This window comes from Mustela erminea, chromosome 14 (assembly GCF_009829155.1).
Source record: "Mustela erminea isolate mMusErm1 chromosome 14, mMusErm1.Pri, whole genome shotgun sequence".
In the NCBI taxonomy this organism is placed as follows: Eukaryota; Metazoa; Chordata; class Mammalia; order Carnivora; family Mustelidae; genus Mustela; species Mustela erminea.
Window position 1 is genome coordinate 49,358,682 of NC_045627.1, and position 17,153 is coordinate 49,375,834.

General features: G+C 45.7%; 1 protein-coding gene across 2 annotated transcripts in view; it reads right to left on the reverse strand.

Moving 5' to 3' along the window:
- GRID1 (glutamate ionotropic receptor delta type subunit 1) overlaps window positions 1–17,153 on the reverse strand; it is a 682,834-nt gene that overhangs the window by 212,300 nt on the left and 453,381 nt on the right. For both annotated transcript variants that reach the window (XM_032312358.1, XM_032312359.1), the window contains exon 6: window positions 9,405–9,575. In XM_032312358.1, the coding sequence (XP_032168249.1) occupies window positions 9,405–9,575 (171 nt within the window). The remainder of the gene's footprint in view (window positions 1–9,404; window positions 9,576–17,153) is intronic.

The window sequence follows — 17,153 nt, forward strand, 5'->3', positions numbered from 1 at the left end:
TGGCCACCTCCACTTTGACTTGGGAGAGAACTTCCTTTGTTCAAACACAACTTGCTTCTCACCTACAGCCTACTCAGAATGTCTTCTTGATCCCCACTTGGAGCTCCACATCCTCTTACTCCTGCCCCTTCTCCTGGTTAGATGCTATGTCAGTACTCCTCCCTACTGTAGGCAGACACTAACACCCTGTGTTGATCTGTGGCCCTGTCTCTCCTGTCCTACCTCGGCATCCTCCCAATTAGGTGATTTGCCAGTTTCACTGGTGGGGACACCAAGGGAGGGCACTATCTTTACAGTCCAGCTGTCTGCAGACTGGAGATGGAACCTTTGGGGGAAAGATCAAGAGCAGATAGTAGAAAGGCAGCCTCTGCTTGGGGCTTCATCTGGGTCAGGACAGACATAAAGCAAGCTTTTTCTCAGGGGAGGTGGGTGGAGACCAAGTGTCAGGGGATGGTCATGATGGGCACCGAACCAAGAAAAGTGGTGTGGAAGGAGAGAGACTCCCCGCTACATGAACACTCACTCATGGTTGGGCTCAAGGGGTTAACAGCCCAAGCTGAGCTCCAGGCCACAGGAGCAGAGAAAAGGCTCCTGGTTTGAAGGACTCTTTCCCTCACTTCTCAGTTAAGGTACAGCACAGAGCTCTTTCACAGAAGACAGACAAGCAGAGCAGGGACTGTCATTATTTAAACCCTCATCCCCTCTGGCTGGCCTAGGGACATTATAGCACAAAAGTGACAAGGAAGCAAAACCAAAAAAAAAAAAAAAAATTTTTTTTTCGGGTGAAAGTAGGCATGAGAAGCAGAAGACAGACTGAAGTTTGAGGCCAAGGGCATGGCAGAGGAAAGACCTGGATGCAAAGCAAAAGGCCTGGAACCAGGTCAGAGATGCCAGAGGGAGTAAAGTCAGAAGCAGATAGGAGCCAGAGCCAGGCAAAGGGCCTGAGGCTGGAGCCTATGGCCTCCGCTCTAAGTGGGGACAGAGCTGGAACGGAGGCCAGCTAATTCATTTCCCCACCTGAGAGATACAAGCCCGATTCCTCTTTCAATGTCACACTGTACAACTCTGACTCAACTCTGTGTACAGCCTAGCCAGGTGACCTGGGAGGAAGAGCAAGAGCTTTGGAATCATCCCATCCCGGAGAGGTGCAGTGGGGGTGACCCGAACTTACTTCCCTGAGAAATGCGGACACTAGTACACCCATGTGCCACGCTCTCTGGGGGCAGCTTTTTTTATGGAAGAAATGTAAGGGGGAATGAAGGATCTACAGAGGTTCCCGACTTTGATGTGGATGGTCTGAGAGCTCCTCTAGCATGTTCCCATCTCTGAGTCTAGCACAGGTCTGGTACACTGAAGCCTCGGGAATACTGGGAAACCGAACTTGTTCTGCCAACACCATTTACCCTCTCCCCCAGGGGCCATTGGTCTGAAAGCTGCTTAAGGGCGAGCAGGAGTCATATCTGGATTTGCAGCTGGTGACTGGGAAGTCTGAGCGAGGATCCCCTTGAGATTATGTGTCCAGCTCAGCCTGAAAGCAGCTTGCCTGGACCAGTTTCCCTGGTCTCCTCCTTCCCCAGCAGTGAAGTACAGCTGCCACAGTCCCCAGGCCTGAGCTGGGTCTTCTGGGGCTGCACGGGCCGAAGTGATGCAGAACTGCCTGTATGGGAAAGGCTACTTCTCTACCCTCAGGGAGTTGCATAAAAGGTACCAATATAGGAAGGCCGAGAGTGGGGGCCTCACGATGCCCTGACTCAGGTTCCTTAAAGGGGGGTGGCTTGGCCCATTGCAGGGGAAGGTCTGACATTGGCACCGCAGGGCTGGCTCAGCCACAGGAGCCTTCTGCAGCCCACCCTGCCATGAGACCATCCAGGTGGGCAGGAGAAAAGTGGAGGCAGGCAAGTATGCCTAGAACAGGGGCAGCTACAGCCTAGCCCTGTGGGAACCACCTTGTTCTATACTCTGTCACCTGTTACCCGTTACCTGCTCCTGACCAGACTTAGGAGCTTCAATCCCAAGAAAGCTTCCTTATGTCCTCTCTATGTGGTGACTTCCCACAACCACAGCATGGTTCAGGTGCCCTCATTTCTCCCTAGGGAAACAGCAACCACTGCTTACCTTGTCTCCCAGCCCACTCCCCCATGCCCCCTCCTCCTTAGTACCCTGGCAGCTACCCTCTGCCCTGACTGAACTCCAACACCTCTCACCTCCCACCCCTCCCCTCAGACACTGAACTTGGCCCCTGCTTTCCTGGGCCCCTGAGTTTCTGTATATGCTATTTTGTTCTAATCTGTACATGCTGCGGAAGAGAGATGAAATTTCCCCATTTATTTAGAGTTTGTGGGAATTAAGACAGAGCATAATGAGTGCATAAGGAGTGTTTGTAGAATTAGTGAATGCTAAATGAATAGATTTAAGTCTGTTCTTAGAAAAAAAAAAAAAAAACACCAAGGTAAAGACATATCAAGGTATTTGCAAAGAGAATGCTTCCTACAATATGACTGACAGAGGATAGAGGCCACACTGGGAAAAGGGGATATGTTCCATGGAATGATATGTTCCATAGGGAAGTGTCCATCTCCAGACACAATCTGGGCATTTCCAGGAGACTGGGGAGCAGGCGGGGGCAGGGATCATGGCAAGGCTTGCATTTCCAAAGCCAATAACCTGTGCAAGAAGTGGGTCCTCAGGAGGGAAACGGGAAAGGTGAGGACACATGTCTGGGAGGTAGAGGACAGAAATTGGCCAGAAGCTCTTGACTAGGGCCTGCAAGTTCTTGAGAAACCCAGGCAGACCCTCCTGGCTGCTGGATAACGAAAGACCAATCGCATGAAGCCAACCGAGGACTCAAGATGGAAAAACAGATTTCATTTTTTTAAGAGTTAGCACCAGAATCCACACTACATCCGTAACTATATTTTATTTAGGAAACTACCTGCGTCAGCAGGAACGAAGGCTACCAGTAAAACTGTTAAGTTGATCTTCATGAAAAAATGAGAATTTACTTTGGAGTCAAGACCCAGGGAGAGAAAATAGAGGACAGATAGGAAGGCCAGCAGGAAAGAGAGGATAGAGCCCAAGGGGGAGGGGACAAGCAGGGAACATTCCCCAGCAGGAGGGGACTTAGGACCTCACAGGCTATCTGTGCCACTACAATGCCAATGCCCCACCCTGGCCCCTACCATACGTGACAGCATCTTTGAGACTTGGGTTTGTGCGTGAAGCCAAGAAAGGCACTGATTTTGCATCTGGGTCAGCACTGAGTGAGGTGCAGGCCGTCCCCTCTGAAGCCCGGATGATCTGTTTACTTACCTGAGTCCCCAGAAGCGGGATTAGGGCCAGGAGAAATGAAAATATAAGCTTCCCCAGCAATCCGCCCCCCTCCCTGGGAAATACGCTAAGCTCTTCAGGAGAGCTAACCTCTCCTGATCCCATCAGGACCCCAGCAGGTGGAGACCTGTGCCCACCGCCCTCAGACTGGAAGGGAGAGGCCCCTGAGGGACAACGGCCCCACTGTATAGCCAGCTCTCGGGAGACGTTTCCCTGTAGCAAATCTGAGGGTGCTTCAGCCTTGTCTCCATTACACGCCAGGCCCAGGGAATTGTTGCGCCTTCACATTATCGAGGGAAGAATCATGCTTGAAGGCAAAGGAAGACGAATGGCAGGCCAGGGTCACAGCCACACAAGCCAGGTCCATCTTGACACCAGACCATTATCCCCCCCGACGCCAGAGAGAGAAACCTCAGAGATGTTTTCATTAAGAAAGTCTGCATTTCCTCCAGGCTCCTATGGAGCCCAGTTTTCTCTTCCCTCCATCATTAATCAAGCCAAGGGGACTGTTCAGGGAGACCTCACAGGGGCAAACAGCAGGAACTAACGTCAGACCAGATCCTCAAACAGGCTCTGGTCATCCAGCAAAGTCAGACAAGCAGCCAGCAGAGGGTCCTGCTGGGAGGACAAGCTGATGCCCAGATGTCACAGCTTGAGAAACCCATCCCCAGGTAAGGTCTTTCTGGCCAACTGCTGCCAGCCCGCCCATCCTGAGAGAGGCCACCACAGCCCGGTCTGAGGAGGAAGCAGATAGTAAAGGGGATGGGGCAGAGGGCAAAAGGGATGGGGAGCTCTGCTCACCACCCAAGCCCAAGGGATGGCAGTGTAGGGAGAGGCATTGGTCCACACCTGATGCTCTCTGGGCTCCAGATGCGCAGGTGGCTGTGTGTGGCCAGGACAGCAGCTGGCTGCAGCCAGAGAGACCATCTGTGTGACTGTCTCTGACAACGGCAGTGAGGATCACACTTCACTGTGTGCCCAACAAGCCTCCTGACCGACGGTTACTCTGTGTTCCCTCTGAGGGTTTAGGATGAAAAATGGAAAGCACTGAAAGTGACATGAAGTCCAAGGTAGCTACGGTGTGGGGTAACTCACTGTCACTCCAGAGGAAAGGCTTCTACTGAGAGACTGGCAAAAAACTTGTAGCCAGAGAATAATCCAGAAAGCCCTACAGAAATAGGGACAGATGGGGAGGGGGAGTCTTGAAATATTTTCATAGACTCAGCAAGAGAAGAGTGAATCCATCTATCAAGTCACTGGACACTTTAAAAATGCACTAAGAGGGCGCCTGGGTGGCTCAGTGGGTTAAGCCGCTGCCTTCGGCTCAGGTCATGATCCCAGAGTCCTGGGATCGAGTCCCGCATCGGGCTCTCTGCTCAGCAGGGAGCCTGCTTCCCTCTCTCTCTCTCTCTGCCTGCCTCTCTGTCTACTTGTAATCTCTGTCTGTCAAATAAACAAATAAAATCAAAAAAAAAATGCACTAAGAGGAGAAATTTCAACCTGAGGGGGCATTTATAATAATACCGCATTATCCCCATAACTTAATTCAAGAATCAGGCTCCACCCAGACCAGACAACACAGTTCATATCACGGTGCCTGTTCCCCTTTGAAAACCCATTTGAATATAAACGGGGTCACAATGTGACAATATGTCTGTTAGTTCCATTGCAGTCCAGAAGTCACCAGATGGCACGTTCTGAAGACGGAGTACTTTCTAGATTCTCCTCTGAGCAAGGCTGTCTACGAAATCTTAGCAAAGTCTCAAGGTTCTTGGAGACTAGTTATCACTTTATTACTGGCCGAGTCAGACAGGCCCTAAACTAACTTGTCAGGAAAATAAGAATGAGAAATACCCAAATGAGACAGTGCTTTGTAGACGAAAGTAGACAAGAGCACACGGGCAAATATAATGCTTTCTGGAGCTCTGAGAAGTCACTTACTTAGGTATTTTCCTCCAAGAGTCTTTCTTTTTACTAAATAGGAACCAAATTGATTTGCTATAAGAGGGCTGGCTTTGGGTCTGGAGCACAGAAAATCCTGACCGCAGGCCTAATAGAAGAAAATAGGGTTTCTGAGCCCAGCTCAGTGGAGGAGCCAAGAGATAGATGATCTGGTAAAAACTTCCCATTCATGATGGTCCTCAGGAAAACTTCTAACCCCGAGTTATTGTCCTAAGATTAGCAGCCGTCTGGGGTAAGAACGAAAAGATGGACTTGAGAACTCCACTTCCAAAAGGATTTTCATTAATTCCATCAAGACAAAGTTAATAATCCATGACATAAATGTTTTATTTTTTCTTGAGTTCATTGTTCTAAACATGTTAGAGTCTTCTCAATAAATCTCACAGCTAGAGGCTAGTAGAAATTAGTTTGTTTTCTATACTGTCATTAAGAAATAAAGAAGTGGTAATAGCTACTAAGGAAACTCAAAGAGAATGGCTTGTAAATGAGATGAATCTGGGAGTTGGGGTGGATGAGGAAGTAAATCCACATTTCCCTCTCGTCACACCCCCACTCAAGGCACAGGCAACAAATAGAGACAGATTCCTTTAATAAAGTGCTTTATTTATAGATATATAAGGAGACTACTGGAAACAGTTTAACTTGTGTTAAGATGTGCATCATTAACAGATCTAGCCCATCAGTCCTTATGGAGGGTCTACAACAAGCAGGGTCTTGTTGGGAGGGCTGAGTGGGTCTCCCGGACATGGCCTCTCCTCCCCGACACGAGGCAGCTCTGATGGAGCGCCTGCGGGAGTGGTGTGGACAGTAAGTGGCACATGAAGCCCGAGACGCAAGACGGGGCTAGACCGACGGGAACTGCTCTCCCTCCCGCTGTGATGCGTTTAAAGAGCTTGCTCAGAAAGACAAGTGGACTATACCTTACAAAAAGAAAAAAAAAAAAAATGAGGCCATGGTTAGCCTTTCGGCAGACACTGAATACATCTGACCACCTCCTCTATAGTGACACAGTTAATAGCTCAATCTTGTTCTAGATGCTTCCTGTATGCTCCCTCTTTTAATTTTCATTATGTCCCTGAGGGATAGACATTTTCCTTCCAATTTACAGAACAGGAAACTGAGGCACAAAATGACAAATAAATAATAATAATGAAATAATTCATTAGTACCTAGAGTTACTGGGATTTGAACCGAGGGGATGTAGCTCTTGTGCTCCTGCTGCTACTGCTACTACTGCTACTACTGCTACTACTGTTGGTGCTAGTACTATTACTGCACTGACACTGCTACTACTACTTCTGCTACTACTAGTAGCACTGTTACTGTACTGCTACTACTATTAATGCTATCGTTGCTGCTGCTATTACTATTAGCACTGTTACTACACAGTGGACTGCTACTGCTGCTGTATCGCTATTACTGCTACTGTTACTACTGTCACAGCTGCTACTACTGTTACTACTGCTGCTACTACTAGTACTGTTATTGCACTGCTACTACTACTGTTACTACTACTACTAACCGTACTGTTACTGCACTGCTACTACTATTACTACTAGTACTGTTACTGTACTATTACTACTGCTAGTGTTACTATTGCTACTATTACTACTGTCGCTACTACTAAAACTCCTGCTGCTACTACCATCACTACTGACTACTGTTGCTACTAGTAGTACTGCTACTGCACTCCTCCTACTACTACTGTGATTGTTGCCACTGCTACGGCTACTCCCCTGCCACAAGATCTCTGTGATGTGCCTCTTCCATCCTGCTCTTGATGTAGGGCCTGGGTGTCAACAGGAACAGACAAAGGCAGACAGGATGGTCAGGGTTCTAGGTCTGATATTGCCTTTACCACATTTGATGATAACGAGCCACATACCTCAGAGCTGTGCCTCTGTTTACCCTCTTAACAGCTATGGGTCATTTTAGTAGACCTTCCACCAGATGTCTCATCTGTCCTACCAATCTCCTCTGCTCTCCTGTCTTTCAGGATGAATTCTTTGCATCTAGTGTGTCTGATGTGCCACCAAAGAGCCCAATAGCCCCATTTAGTCCATAATATGACAGGTGATCAGAGGTCTTGATGAGAAGTACTCCCCTTCTCGTGCTGCCCACAGTGCATGCCGCATAGACCTGTGTCCTGCAAGGGGCCCCTCCTGGCTCCTCAAAGAGAAGGAGTGCAGTGTGACCAGGCAAGAACCGGAAAAACTGATGGGGAAAAGGGGTGGAGTGGGGGCAAGGCTGGAGAGGGATGGAGACCTTTAAGGGTTGAAAGCTTGGGGAGAACAGCCTGGGAGTAAGACCCTCCCAGGGTCTGGCTACACAGAGAATGACAGAATCCCCCCACCCTCCTGCCCCAGGTGAGGACACAGTGTTGGGCACACAGTGTCTGAGCTGCATCGTCTCACCCTCCCCCTATCCACCGAATCAGTAGGGGTGGTAAACAGGCACAGAGAGGGGGACTTATTTGGTCCTACTTCTTCTTCTAAGCTCTAAAAAGGAGGAAGGTAGAGCAGGCCAGCAGCACCCAAAAATATAAAATCTTGTATGAAGCACATTCCACCACTGGCCCATATGCCCAGGGCTCTTGAGTCCACGGGCCCTGCAGGGGCCTTTGTCCACTCCCTTGGCTGATCCTTCACCACCTTAGAAAGCCCTCAGACATTGTGGTGGCTTCCTGGAACAGTGTATATGGGAGTAGTGGGAATTACTCCAGCTAAAATCTGTGTCTGCTATGTTTCCTCATCAACCAAGAATATATTTCTAGCGTTTACCATCTGTTGGGTCATGTTTCCTTCCCCCCTACCTAAATATAAGATTACAGTATGGATTGGATGCTTTGGTAGATTCCACAGGACCCAGCCCTCTCCAGAGATTCTAACCATCCCCCTCCCCAAAATGTGTGCCCCCCGGTAAGGTAATACCAAAATGTCCTGGGACAGAACGGATGCTCAGGCAGCATGTCTGTCCTGAACCCTGATTTCTACTCCTCAAGCCTGGCTGGGTAGAGGAGACACAATTATTTTCAAACACTGAATGCAAGCATATCACATGCATAAATTTCTGGGCAATCGTTGCAAACCCAGTTAGGAGAAATTTCCTTCTGTTATGGGTCAGCCACCAGCAACAGATGAAAGTTTCCTTTAAGTTTGTATTTATTTATTTATTTGAGAGAGAGCATGAGTGTGAGGGAGAGGGAGAGAGCATCTAAAGTAGACTCTGCACTGAGCACAGAGCTCAACATGCAGCTCAGTCCCACAACCACAAGATCAGGATGTGAGCTGACCAAGAGGTGGACACTTTACTGACTGAGCTACCCAGGTGCCCCCATATGAAAGTTTTCTTACACACAACATTCTTAATGAAGAAGTGGATTCCTGGCTGCCAGAGGACAGTCTTCACCATGCTTCATCGTTATTCCCAAACACCCAGAGAGAAAACCACCTCTTCCAATAGGTACACAACCTCACATTTTCCTCCCTGGCCCCAGGAGAAGCTAACACTGATCGCATGTATGGTATAAGGTGTGGGAGAAGCACTGTCCAGAAACACTGGACCTGTTGCCTTGGAAGGAATGCAACACCTAGGCAAGTCAAGGTCCTACCTTTTGCCTCTCCCTCTTCAGCTGGGACTCCAGCAGTGTCATGGTTGACCTAAACACTAGCCCTCAGCAGATGAGCTGGAATAGACTCTAGTTGATTCACAGGACCTATATCTGTATTATTGACTTCTCACAGGGAAGACCCTAAAACAGACTCAAACGATGACTCCCCATCCCCAATCCCGCCAAGCAAACCCATCACCCACAAAGAAGCCTAAGACACAGTGATCGCTTTCATCCCTGAGCATGTAACTTTTAAATACAAGAGATGCCCAGTGAGCTAATAGGCCCGTCTGCTGACAACAGGCATAATTGCCTGCTAACGCTGCTCAGAGGCACTGCCCAGTTGACTGGTTTCAATTTCAGCAAAGACAGAGTTCTAGCAATTAAAGTTGGTGGGAAACAGCACTCAGCTGAAGCTGAGGCCTATCTGTGCCCCTAGCCTGTAGCAGGCCAAGGGCACGGGTGAGACCCCTTTCTGGAGGGAGCTCGGGAGGGAAGCACTGACCTGCAGCATCTGGAGGTAGCCTTCCTGGGGGTCACAGAGCAGGGAGGAGATGCGGTGGTTGTTCCTCATGCATTTCTGGTTGTCCTTTGCAGATGGGAAAATCTGCCGGACCACAGTCATCCGGCCAAGGGCGCTGTGCACCAGATCCAGGATCTCCGGGTCGCTGATTTCCTAGGGAGACAAACAGACTCAGGCTCACCATGGACTCACCAACCGTGTCTGCAAAAGGCCCCTCAGGAGATATCGATGGCCAACCTCCCCAGCAGCTGGTGCTGAAGGGGTCAAAGGCTTGGGCCCACGTCACACAGTTCATTAGTTGGTTATTTATAACACTCGCTAACCCTAAAATGCAAATAGGATTATTCAACAGCTTTCCTGCAGGCCAAAAAAGATATCTGGCTACCAAACCACCATGCCTTGGCTTCCATGGGGTGAAGCTCTCAAGAATCCATCCTGCCAAATGTCATAGTAGGCAGCTGCTGGAAGTCAAAGCTACATTTCCTATTGGGGGTCATCATCTATCTGAGAGAAACAAACCTGGTTTTGGCCAAAATGCAATTAAGTTTCCCTTAATTCTTTAACAATTAGATTTGCTTTTCTTTTTCTTAAGGTCTTTCAAATTTTGAAAATATACCCACTCATTCCTTGCATAAGACCTACCCAGCATCTCCTATTTGGTTTGTTCCTGTACAAAGCACTGGGGAGATGACCTTGAATGAGTCAGGCCTAACCCAACCCAGTAAAGTTTCCAGTCTGCATAGCATGAAATATGCCAAGTGCCGCCATAAGGAAATCTAGGGGCCAAGGAAACTCATTGTGCTTCCATGGTGGACATCTACACATATTATCTCATTTGGTGCTCACGACTGCAGGAGTTCTGTGAGGTAAATCCCATTATTACCCCATTTTCACTGAGCATTTGCAAGCAGAGAAACAGCAAAGGCAGCAGACCACAGGGAGCCCCTTCCAGGATGAGACCTCTATGAGGAATTAGCACTGACACTGAACCTGAAGGATGAACTTGTTAGGCAAAGTGCCGGAAGTGTTATGTGGGGGCAGGGCAATGCAGAACTGAGCTGCTGGGAGTGCTGCTGAAGACCGAGGCTTGGGGGGTGGTAGGGGGGAAACACAACAGGACACCCTGTGGTACAGGATTTCCAGCAGAGGCAGCAGGGCCCATGAAGTCTGCTGTCCCCCAACTCCTACCCACAGTTTCCCAGGCAGAAAGGAGGAGTGGTCAGGGGCAACCACAGAGCTGTGGTGGGGCGGGGTCCTCATACTCGGCCAAGGGCAATGAGAAGCCCTGGAAAGGTTTAGGAACAAACCCGGGGCTCCGATCAGTTTTTCTTTTCTTTTCTTTCTTTTTTTTTTTTTTTAGGATGTGGAAATATAAGGGTTTTTTTTCTTAACAAAAGCCTGTGTCTGCTTACCTTAGGGAGAGACGAGACGGGCAAGACAGTAACCAAAATGCTTCAAGGCTAGAAGCAACCCAGCAATGACAAAAAATACAAACTAACAAAAATCAAGGGTTTGGGAGGAGGAGTCAAGTTCAGAAAAGTGCTTGTTTACTGTCTCTCAAAGGTGGCTAAATTGGTGGTTGGTTGCAAGTCAAGATTTTGACTGTGAATAACTTATGTCTTAAAATAGGTTTTAAATCTTTCTCCTTGCAGATGATACATTCTAGCTTTGAGATGATGAACTGGTATAAATGAAGGTAAGAAGATTAGAAATCAGTGATCCAGGCTTTCAGATCACTTACACCAGAATACAACATGTTGAAGGGTGAACTGTTAACATATCTATTCCAGGAACTATCTTAGGAACCTGATGTGAGCGTGAAGACTGGCCAGTTGAAACCATATGCAGATCCGGGAGAAAGGGAGACAGTAAGACTTGTATCCTTTTAGATAGCTCCCAGAGATGCAGAATTGCAGTAATCTTAAAAAAAATTAAAATATAAATAAAATAAAGTGAATCTGGGTTAGAACCACTAAACTTTGTATTTCAAACAAAAGACTGGTGAAGGAAAGGTGATCAACAGACGGGAGATGGGGAAAGGGCAAAGTGTTCGCATCTGAGGGCCACCAGATTGCGCCCAGAACGAGCTAGGCTTCAGGAACCCGAGCAGAGGTAGAGACCATAGATGAGCAGGATGTTTGCGCTCTGCTCTTAGCTGCCTTGCTAACAGAAGCCCTGCCCTGAGCATAGGCCAATGGGGTGAGATAAACCACATTCTGACCTAACAGTAAGTAGGACTGTGGGAAAGGGCAAGGATGGACTAGCTAGCTCTCCTTGGACAAGGAATATAGAGGATTGGGAGAGGAATTCTGTGAGGTCAGGAAGAACATAATTTGAACTATGCACGAGAGGGTTCACCAGAGCCCACACACCTTGGAGAGGAAATGGGGAGGTTACAACCTTTTGTTTTTCTCACTTACTCCTAATGGCAGAACCACTATAGATGCTCTTTGATTAAACCTTTCCTGCAATTTCAACTTCTTGGCTGGTCAGTGGCACAAGCATTCCCCACTGTATCCAGAGCAGGACCCTGGAACTCTGTAGGGAGCCTGACTTACAGGGTGCACAGTACCTTTCTGGAAAGCACAGCCATCATCTTTCCCGGCAATTTGCAGTAGAACCTGGGGTGAGTGTATAGTGAGCCAAGGGCAGCCACAACCTAAACAGTATGGGGCGGGGGGTGGGGGGGCTTTGCCTTTGCCCCCAGCTGCTGTGGTCCCTATGCTGTTCTTTCTCCATTCTGCCTTCCCAGAACTCCTTGCAAACTTGGCACAGCTCAACCCAACCCATTAGCTGCATTACTGAGGATCTCTACACACCCTGTCTCCTGTGGCCCAGTTCTCATCCACTCACTCTGGGTTAAAGCACATACACTGTCTCCCAGTGCAGTCCTCCCTGATCCCTGCACTTCTGGGCCTATCCTTAGCCTCCAGTACAGAAACAGTTGCAATCAGAATCTATGAATCCGCAGGAACAATTCCCTCAGATCCCTTGGGGGCAATGAAAAAGGGTCACCTCCTCTACCAGGGATGTGTCCTTCCCCTTGGAAAATTCCAACCCTGCATCATCAGTCAGTTCCAGGAGCTCTGTGCCAGACCTTTTCCTATGCTGTTGGCCCCCTGGGGTCCCTTCAGTATCACAGAGCTACACATAGGGATCCACGCACTCCTTGTTTGCTGCTGTCGGGCGCTGTCTCCAGGCTTCCCACCAGGTCAGTCTCTGGACCCATGTGAAGACATCCAACTTCTGGACTTTCCTATGGATGCAGAGGGCAATTCAAGCAGCCAATTTATTCCACGCATTTGGAGAACAAACTCTCCCTTTGTCCCAGCTGACTATTCCTTCCAGAGAGCACTGCTGATGAGCAGCAGAAGAAAGACAATGTGTATACACCATGTGACCTGCACTACCCTCACTAAAGTCAGCAACTCTGCAGTGGCAGCAATAATGTGTCATACCCAGATGCCGACCGGGACACACAGGCTTGAAATAAATCTTGCTTTTATGACTTTGTAAGCTCATACTGTGAAATAGATCTTAGGCACAAACATCACATTAAGTATGAATAATAAAAGGATCAGTGGGTCTTCTATCAAGCTGAGAAATAAAGTATATCCTGCATCTTGGTTGGCTGCCTCCTCCCCAAATGCTTACAGCTTCCTCCTCACCAGCAGCTAACTTCATCATGCTATGACTTATGTACATAGCCCAAATAATGTATAACTTTGTCTTCTACATTTTGTTGAGCTTCATGCAAGCTAAAATTTTGGTAGTTGTGTTCCTCAAACTTTGCTGTGCATCTGTATCACCTTGGGAACTTGATAAAATATAGAGAGGTCTAACCCCATTCCACTTTATCAAGCAAAGCCTCTGTGTTCTCCATGAGCTCCCCAGACAATTCCAATACTTGTGAACATTTCACACTTTTGTAATCTGTCCAGGTGATGGGGGTACTGCTTAGTTTACTTCTTTATACAACTGTACCCCATTGCCCTGTATGACTATGCCACCATTTACATACCCTGGTGTTCCTTCCCATTGGAATGTTTTTGTTTGCTATTACAAAGCTTTTGTGCACATTTTTCTTGTGCATATGTGTTGGTGCACTTACATAAGAATTTCTCTAGGGTATATACCTAGAATTAGAATTCCTCGATAGGAGAATATGAATATGTTCAAATACATGAAGGAATACCAAATTTCCAAAGTGATCGTACCAATTTATGATCATGTGTAGTAGTAAAAAGAGCTCCTATTGGGTTGGGTCTCTTGCAGCATATCGATTTGTGGGACCTTTTTTTAAAAAATTCTGGATAATTCTTTACCACATGTCATAAATATCTTCTCTACTCTCTAGAACGTTTGGTAGAACTGGCCTATAAACTCTCCTAACCCGGTGTTTTCTTTGTAGGAAGATTCTTATTACTGATTAAATTTCTTTTTTTTTTTTTTTTACATAGGGATTTTGCTTGTTTCTCCTTCTTTGCCCAAAGTCATTTTTTCTTCTAAAAATTCACCTGTATTGTCCAGACTTTCCAGTTGACTGGCCTATGTTTTTCACAATGTCTCTCTACTTCTTCACTTTCTCTAATGCATCTAAAGCTACATGCTCTCATCTACTGTTAACAATATTTATTTGTGCCCTCTCTCTTTTTTAGATACTAGAAGTTTATTTTATAAATCTTTTTTTCTTTTAAGATTCATTTGAGAGAGAGAGGAAGAGAGAGGAGGATGGAGGGGGCTCAGTGGGAGAGGGAGGGAGGGAGAGAAACCCAAGCAGACTCTGCACAGAGCATGAAACCCAACGCAGGGCTTGATACCACAACTCCAAGACGGCTGTCCAAGCTGAAACCAAGAGTCAGACACCCAACCAACTCAGCCCTAGGTGCCCATAAATCCTATTCAAAAAGTAAGTTTGGGCTTAACTGAATCTCTCTTATAAGTTTCTCTGCTTTTCTATTTCATTAATTTTTACTCTTATCTTTATTATTTTTCTATTGTCTTTGGATTTATTAGGTAGCTATTTTCCCAGCTTTTTAGGTACGAAACTCAGCTGTGGAATCTTACACCTTTTGTCTTTTCTAAGAAAGTAAAAACAATAAATCTACACCCAAACATTGCTTTAGCTATGTCCCACAAGTTATATGTATAAATTATACCACTCTTTTTAAAAATCCCATTTTGATTTATATTTGACCCATAAGTAATTTAGTACGGATTTTTCAAAAATTTCCTAACATGAGAGTATTCTTAGTATCATCCTATTGATTTCTAACTTAAACGTACTGTGACCTGAGAACATGGATTGTATAAAGGTAATCCTTTAAAATGTATTGAGCTTCGCTTTGTGGCTTATCATGTGGTTAGTCTGTGTGAATGTTTCATGTGCATTAACTGTTCCGATGTTGTAGGTTTTAGTGGCCTACTTTTAGGTCCATGAGATTAGGAATTAGTCTATTTCTGTCTGAATTCAGCCGATATTTTCAAAAATTCAAAAAGCATATTCTCAGTGTTTTATTAGTTACGTACATGTGGAAGACTATAACTCCTTGCTGAATTGAATCTTTTAACCATTATTTAGATATCCCCCATATTTCTAGTAATTCATCTTGCCTCTTACTGTATTGTGTCCAATATTAATGCAGTGACACTAGCTTTATTTTGGTTACTACCTGCCTGCTCTAACTTCTTCTGCCTCTTTGCCATCCATCTTTCTCTGTCTCACACTTTAATTGGAGACTATTAGAAGTAAAATACACTCACATGGTTTTTATATCCATCTTTGACTTTTTAGTAGAAATCTTAATCTATTTATATTAGACTATGATTACCTACACTTACATTAATTTCTATCATTTTGTTTCTACAACACAGATTCCTGTTTCCTTTTTCTTCTTTTTTACTTCTCTTTGGAATGACTTTTCTTCCTATTTTCATTATTTTACCCTCTTTTGGAAGTTACATTGTTTACATTATTCTTTTCTTGGTTATCTCAGATACTTTAAAATGCATATGAAACAAAGCATGAAGTTAATCCATATCTTACTCTCCTCTCCAGCATTTCTTTTTTTTTTTTTTTAAGATTTTATTTATTTATTTGAAAGACAGAGATCACAGTAGGTAGAGAGGGAGGCAGAGAGAGGAAGGGAAGCAGGCTCCCCGCTGTACAGAGAGCCCCATATGGGACTCCATCCCAGGACCCTGAGATCATGACTGAGCTGAAGGCAGAGGCTTAACCCACTGAGCCACCCAGGCTCCTCTCCAACATTTATTTCTAATTACCATCATCCCAACTAATGTGATAACAATATCCAGTATTTTAGTTCTATTTTTCTTTAGGCCTTCCTATGACATAAATGTCCTAATACTTTGTGGAGTTAATATCTTTCCATTTAACCAATACTTATCAGTGTATTTGTTAGGCATTCTTTTCTGAACTCATACCTTTCACATGCACTCCTGAGGCACATCATTTAGAATTTCCTTTAATGTCATTCTCTGAGTGATACACTTAGTTTTGGTGTGCTGGAAAGTGTCTTTTTTAATCTTACTCTTGAAAGATAAAAGTCTACGTTGACAACTAGTTTCTCTTAGCACACTAAATTTTCTATGACACTGTCTTCTGGCTTCCATTTTGCCCCCTATGTCAGTTTCCTCTGGCTGCAATAACAAATTATCACAGATTCCGTGGAATAGAACAACAGAACTGTATTCTGTCCTATTCTGAAGGCCAGAAGTCCAGAGTCAGTCTCCCTAGGCTGGAACCGGATGTTGGCAGGGATGCACGATTTCCAGAGGCTCTAAGGGAAACGGTTCCTTGCCTCTCAACATCTTCTGGTGGCTGCCAGTCTATCTTGGCATAATTATAGTCACATCACTCTCTTCTCTTCGACCTCCCTTTGTCTCCTTTTATAAGAACACTTGAAATTGGATTTAGGGCCCACCCAGATAACCCAAGATAATCTCCCCACCTCAAGATCATTACCTTAATCACTTAGGAAAATCTTTTCTGCCACATAAGGTAACCCAGGTTCCAGGGATTAGGCCCTGGTATCTTTGGGTGCTATTATGCAGCCCACTAACTCCAGGTATTAGGAATCTGTTTAACTGCCATTTCTTTGAAGAAGAAAGACTCTTCTTGTGTTTGCTCCCTGGATGCTCTCTAGATTTTTCTTTGTCTTTGGTGTTCTGCAGTATCATGCAAAGAGGTATCTCAATATAGACTTTTTATTTTGATTTTTATCCTTAGGCCACCTAGATCTGGGGTTTGGTTCCTTTCAATATTTCAGAGAATTCTAGAACATACTATCCTTTCATATTATTTCTTCCCCATCATCTCCTATTTCCTTCTAGAAGTTCAGTGTTATCCTCTCTTCCATGTGCCGTCACCTCCCTGTCATATTTTCCATCCCTTTGTATCTCTGGGTTGCCTTCTAAATAATCTCTTCACATTTTCCCGGTCGCAATTCTCTCTCTATATGTGTCCACTTTGATAGTTAACTTATCCTTCAAATTTTTTAACTTCAATGATTAGGTTTTTAATTGCCTGAAGCTATTTATTTCTCAATTTTGCTTCATTTTTAGATGGCTTTTATTCCTTGCTTATATTTTCCAGCATCTCTTTCTGTTTTTTTTTTTTTGAAAGATTTTATTTATTTATTTGACAGACAGAGATCACAAGTAGGCAGAGAGGCAGGCAGAGAGAGAGGAGGAAGCAGGCTCCCTGCTGAG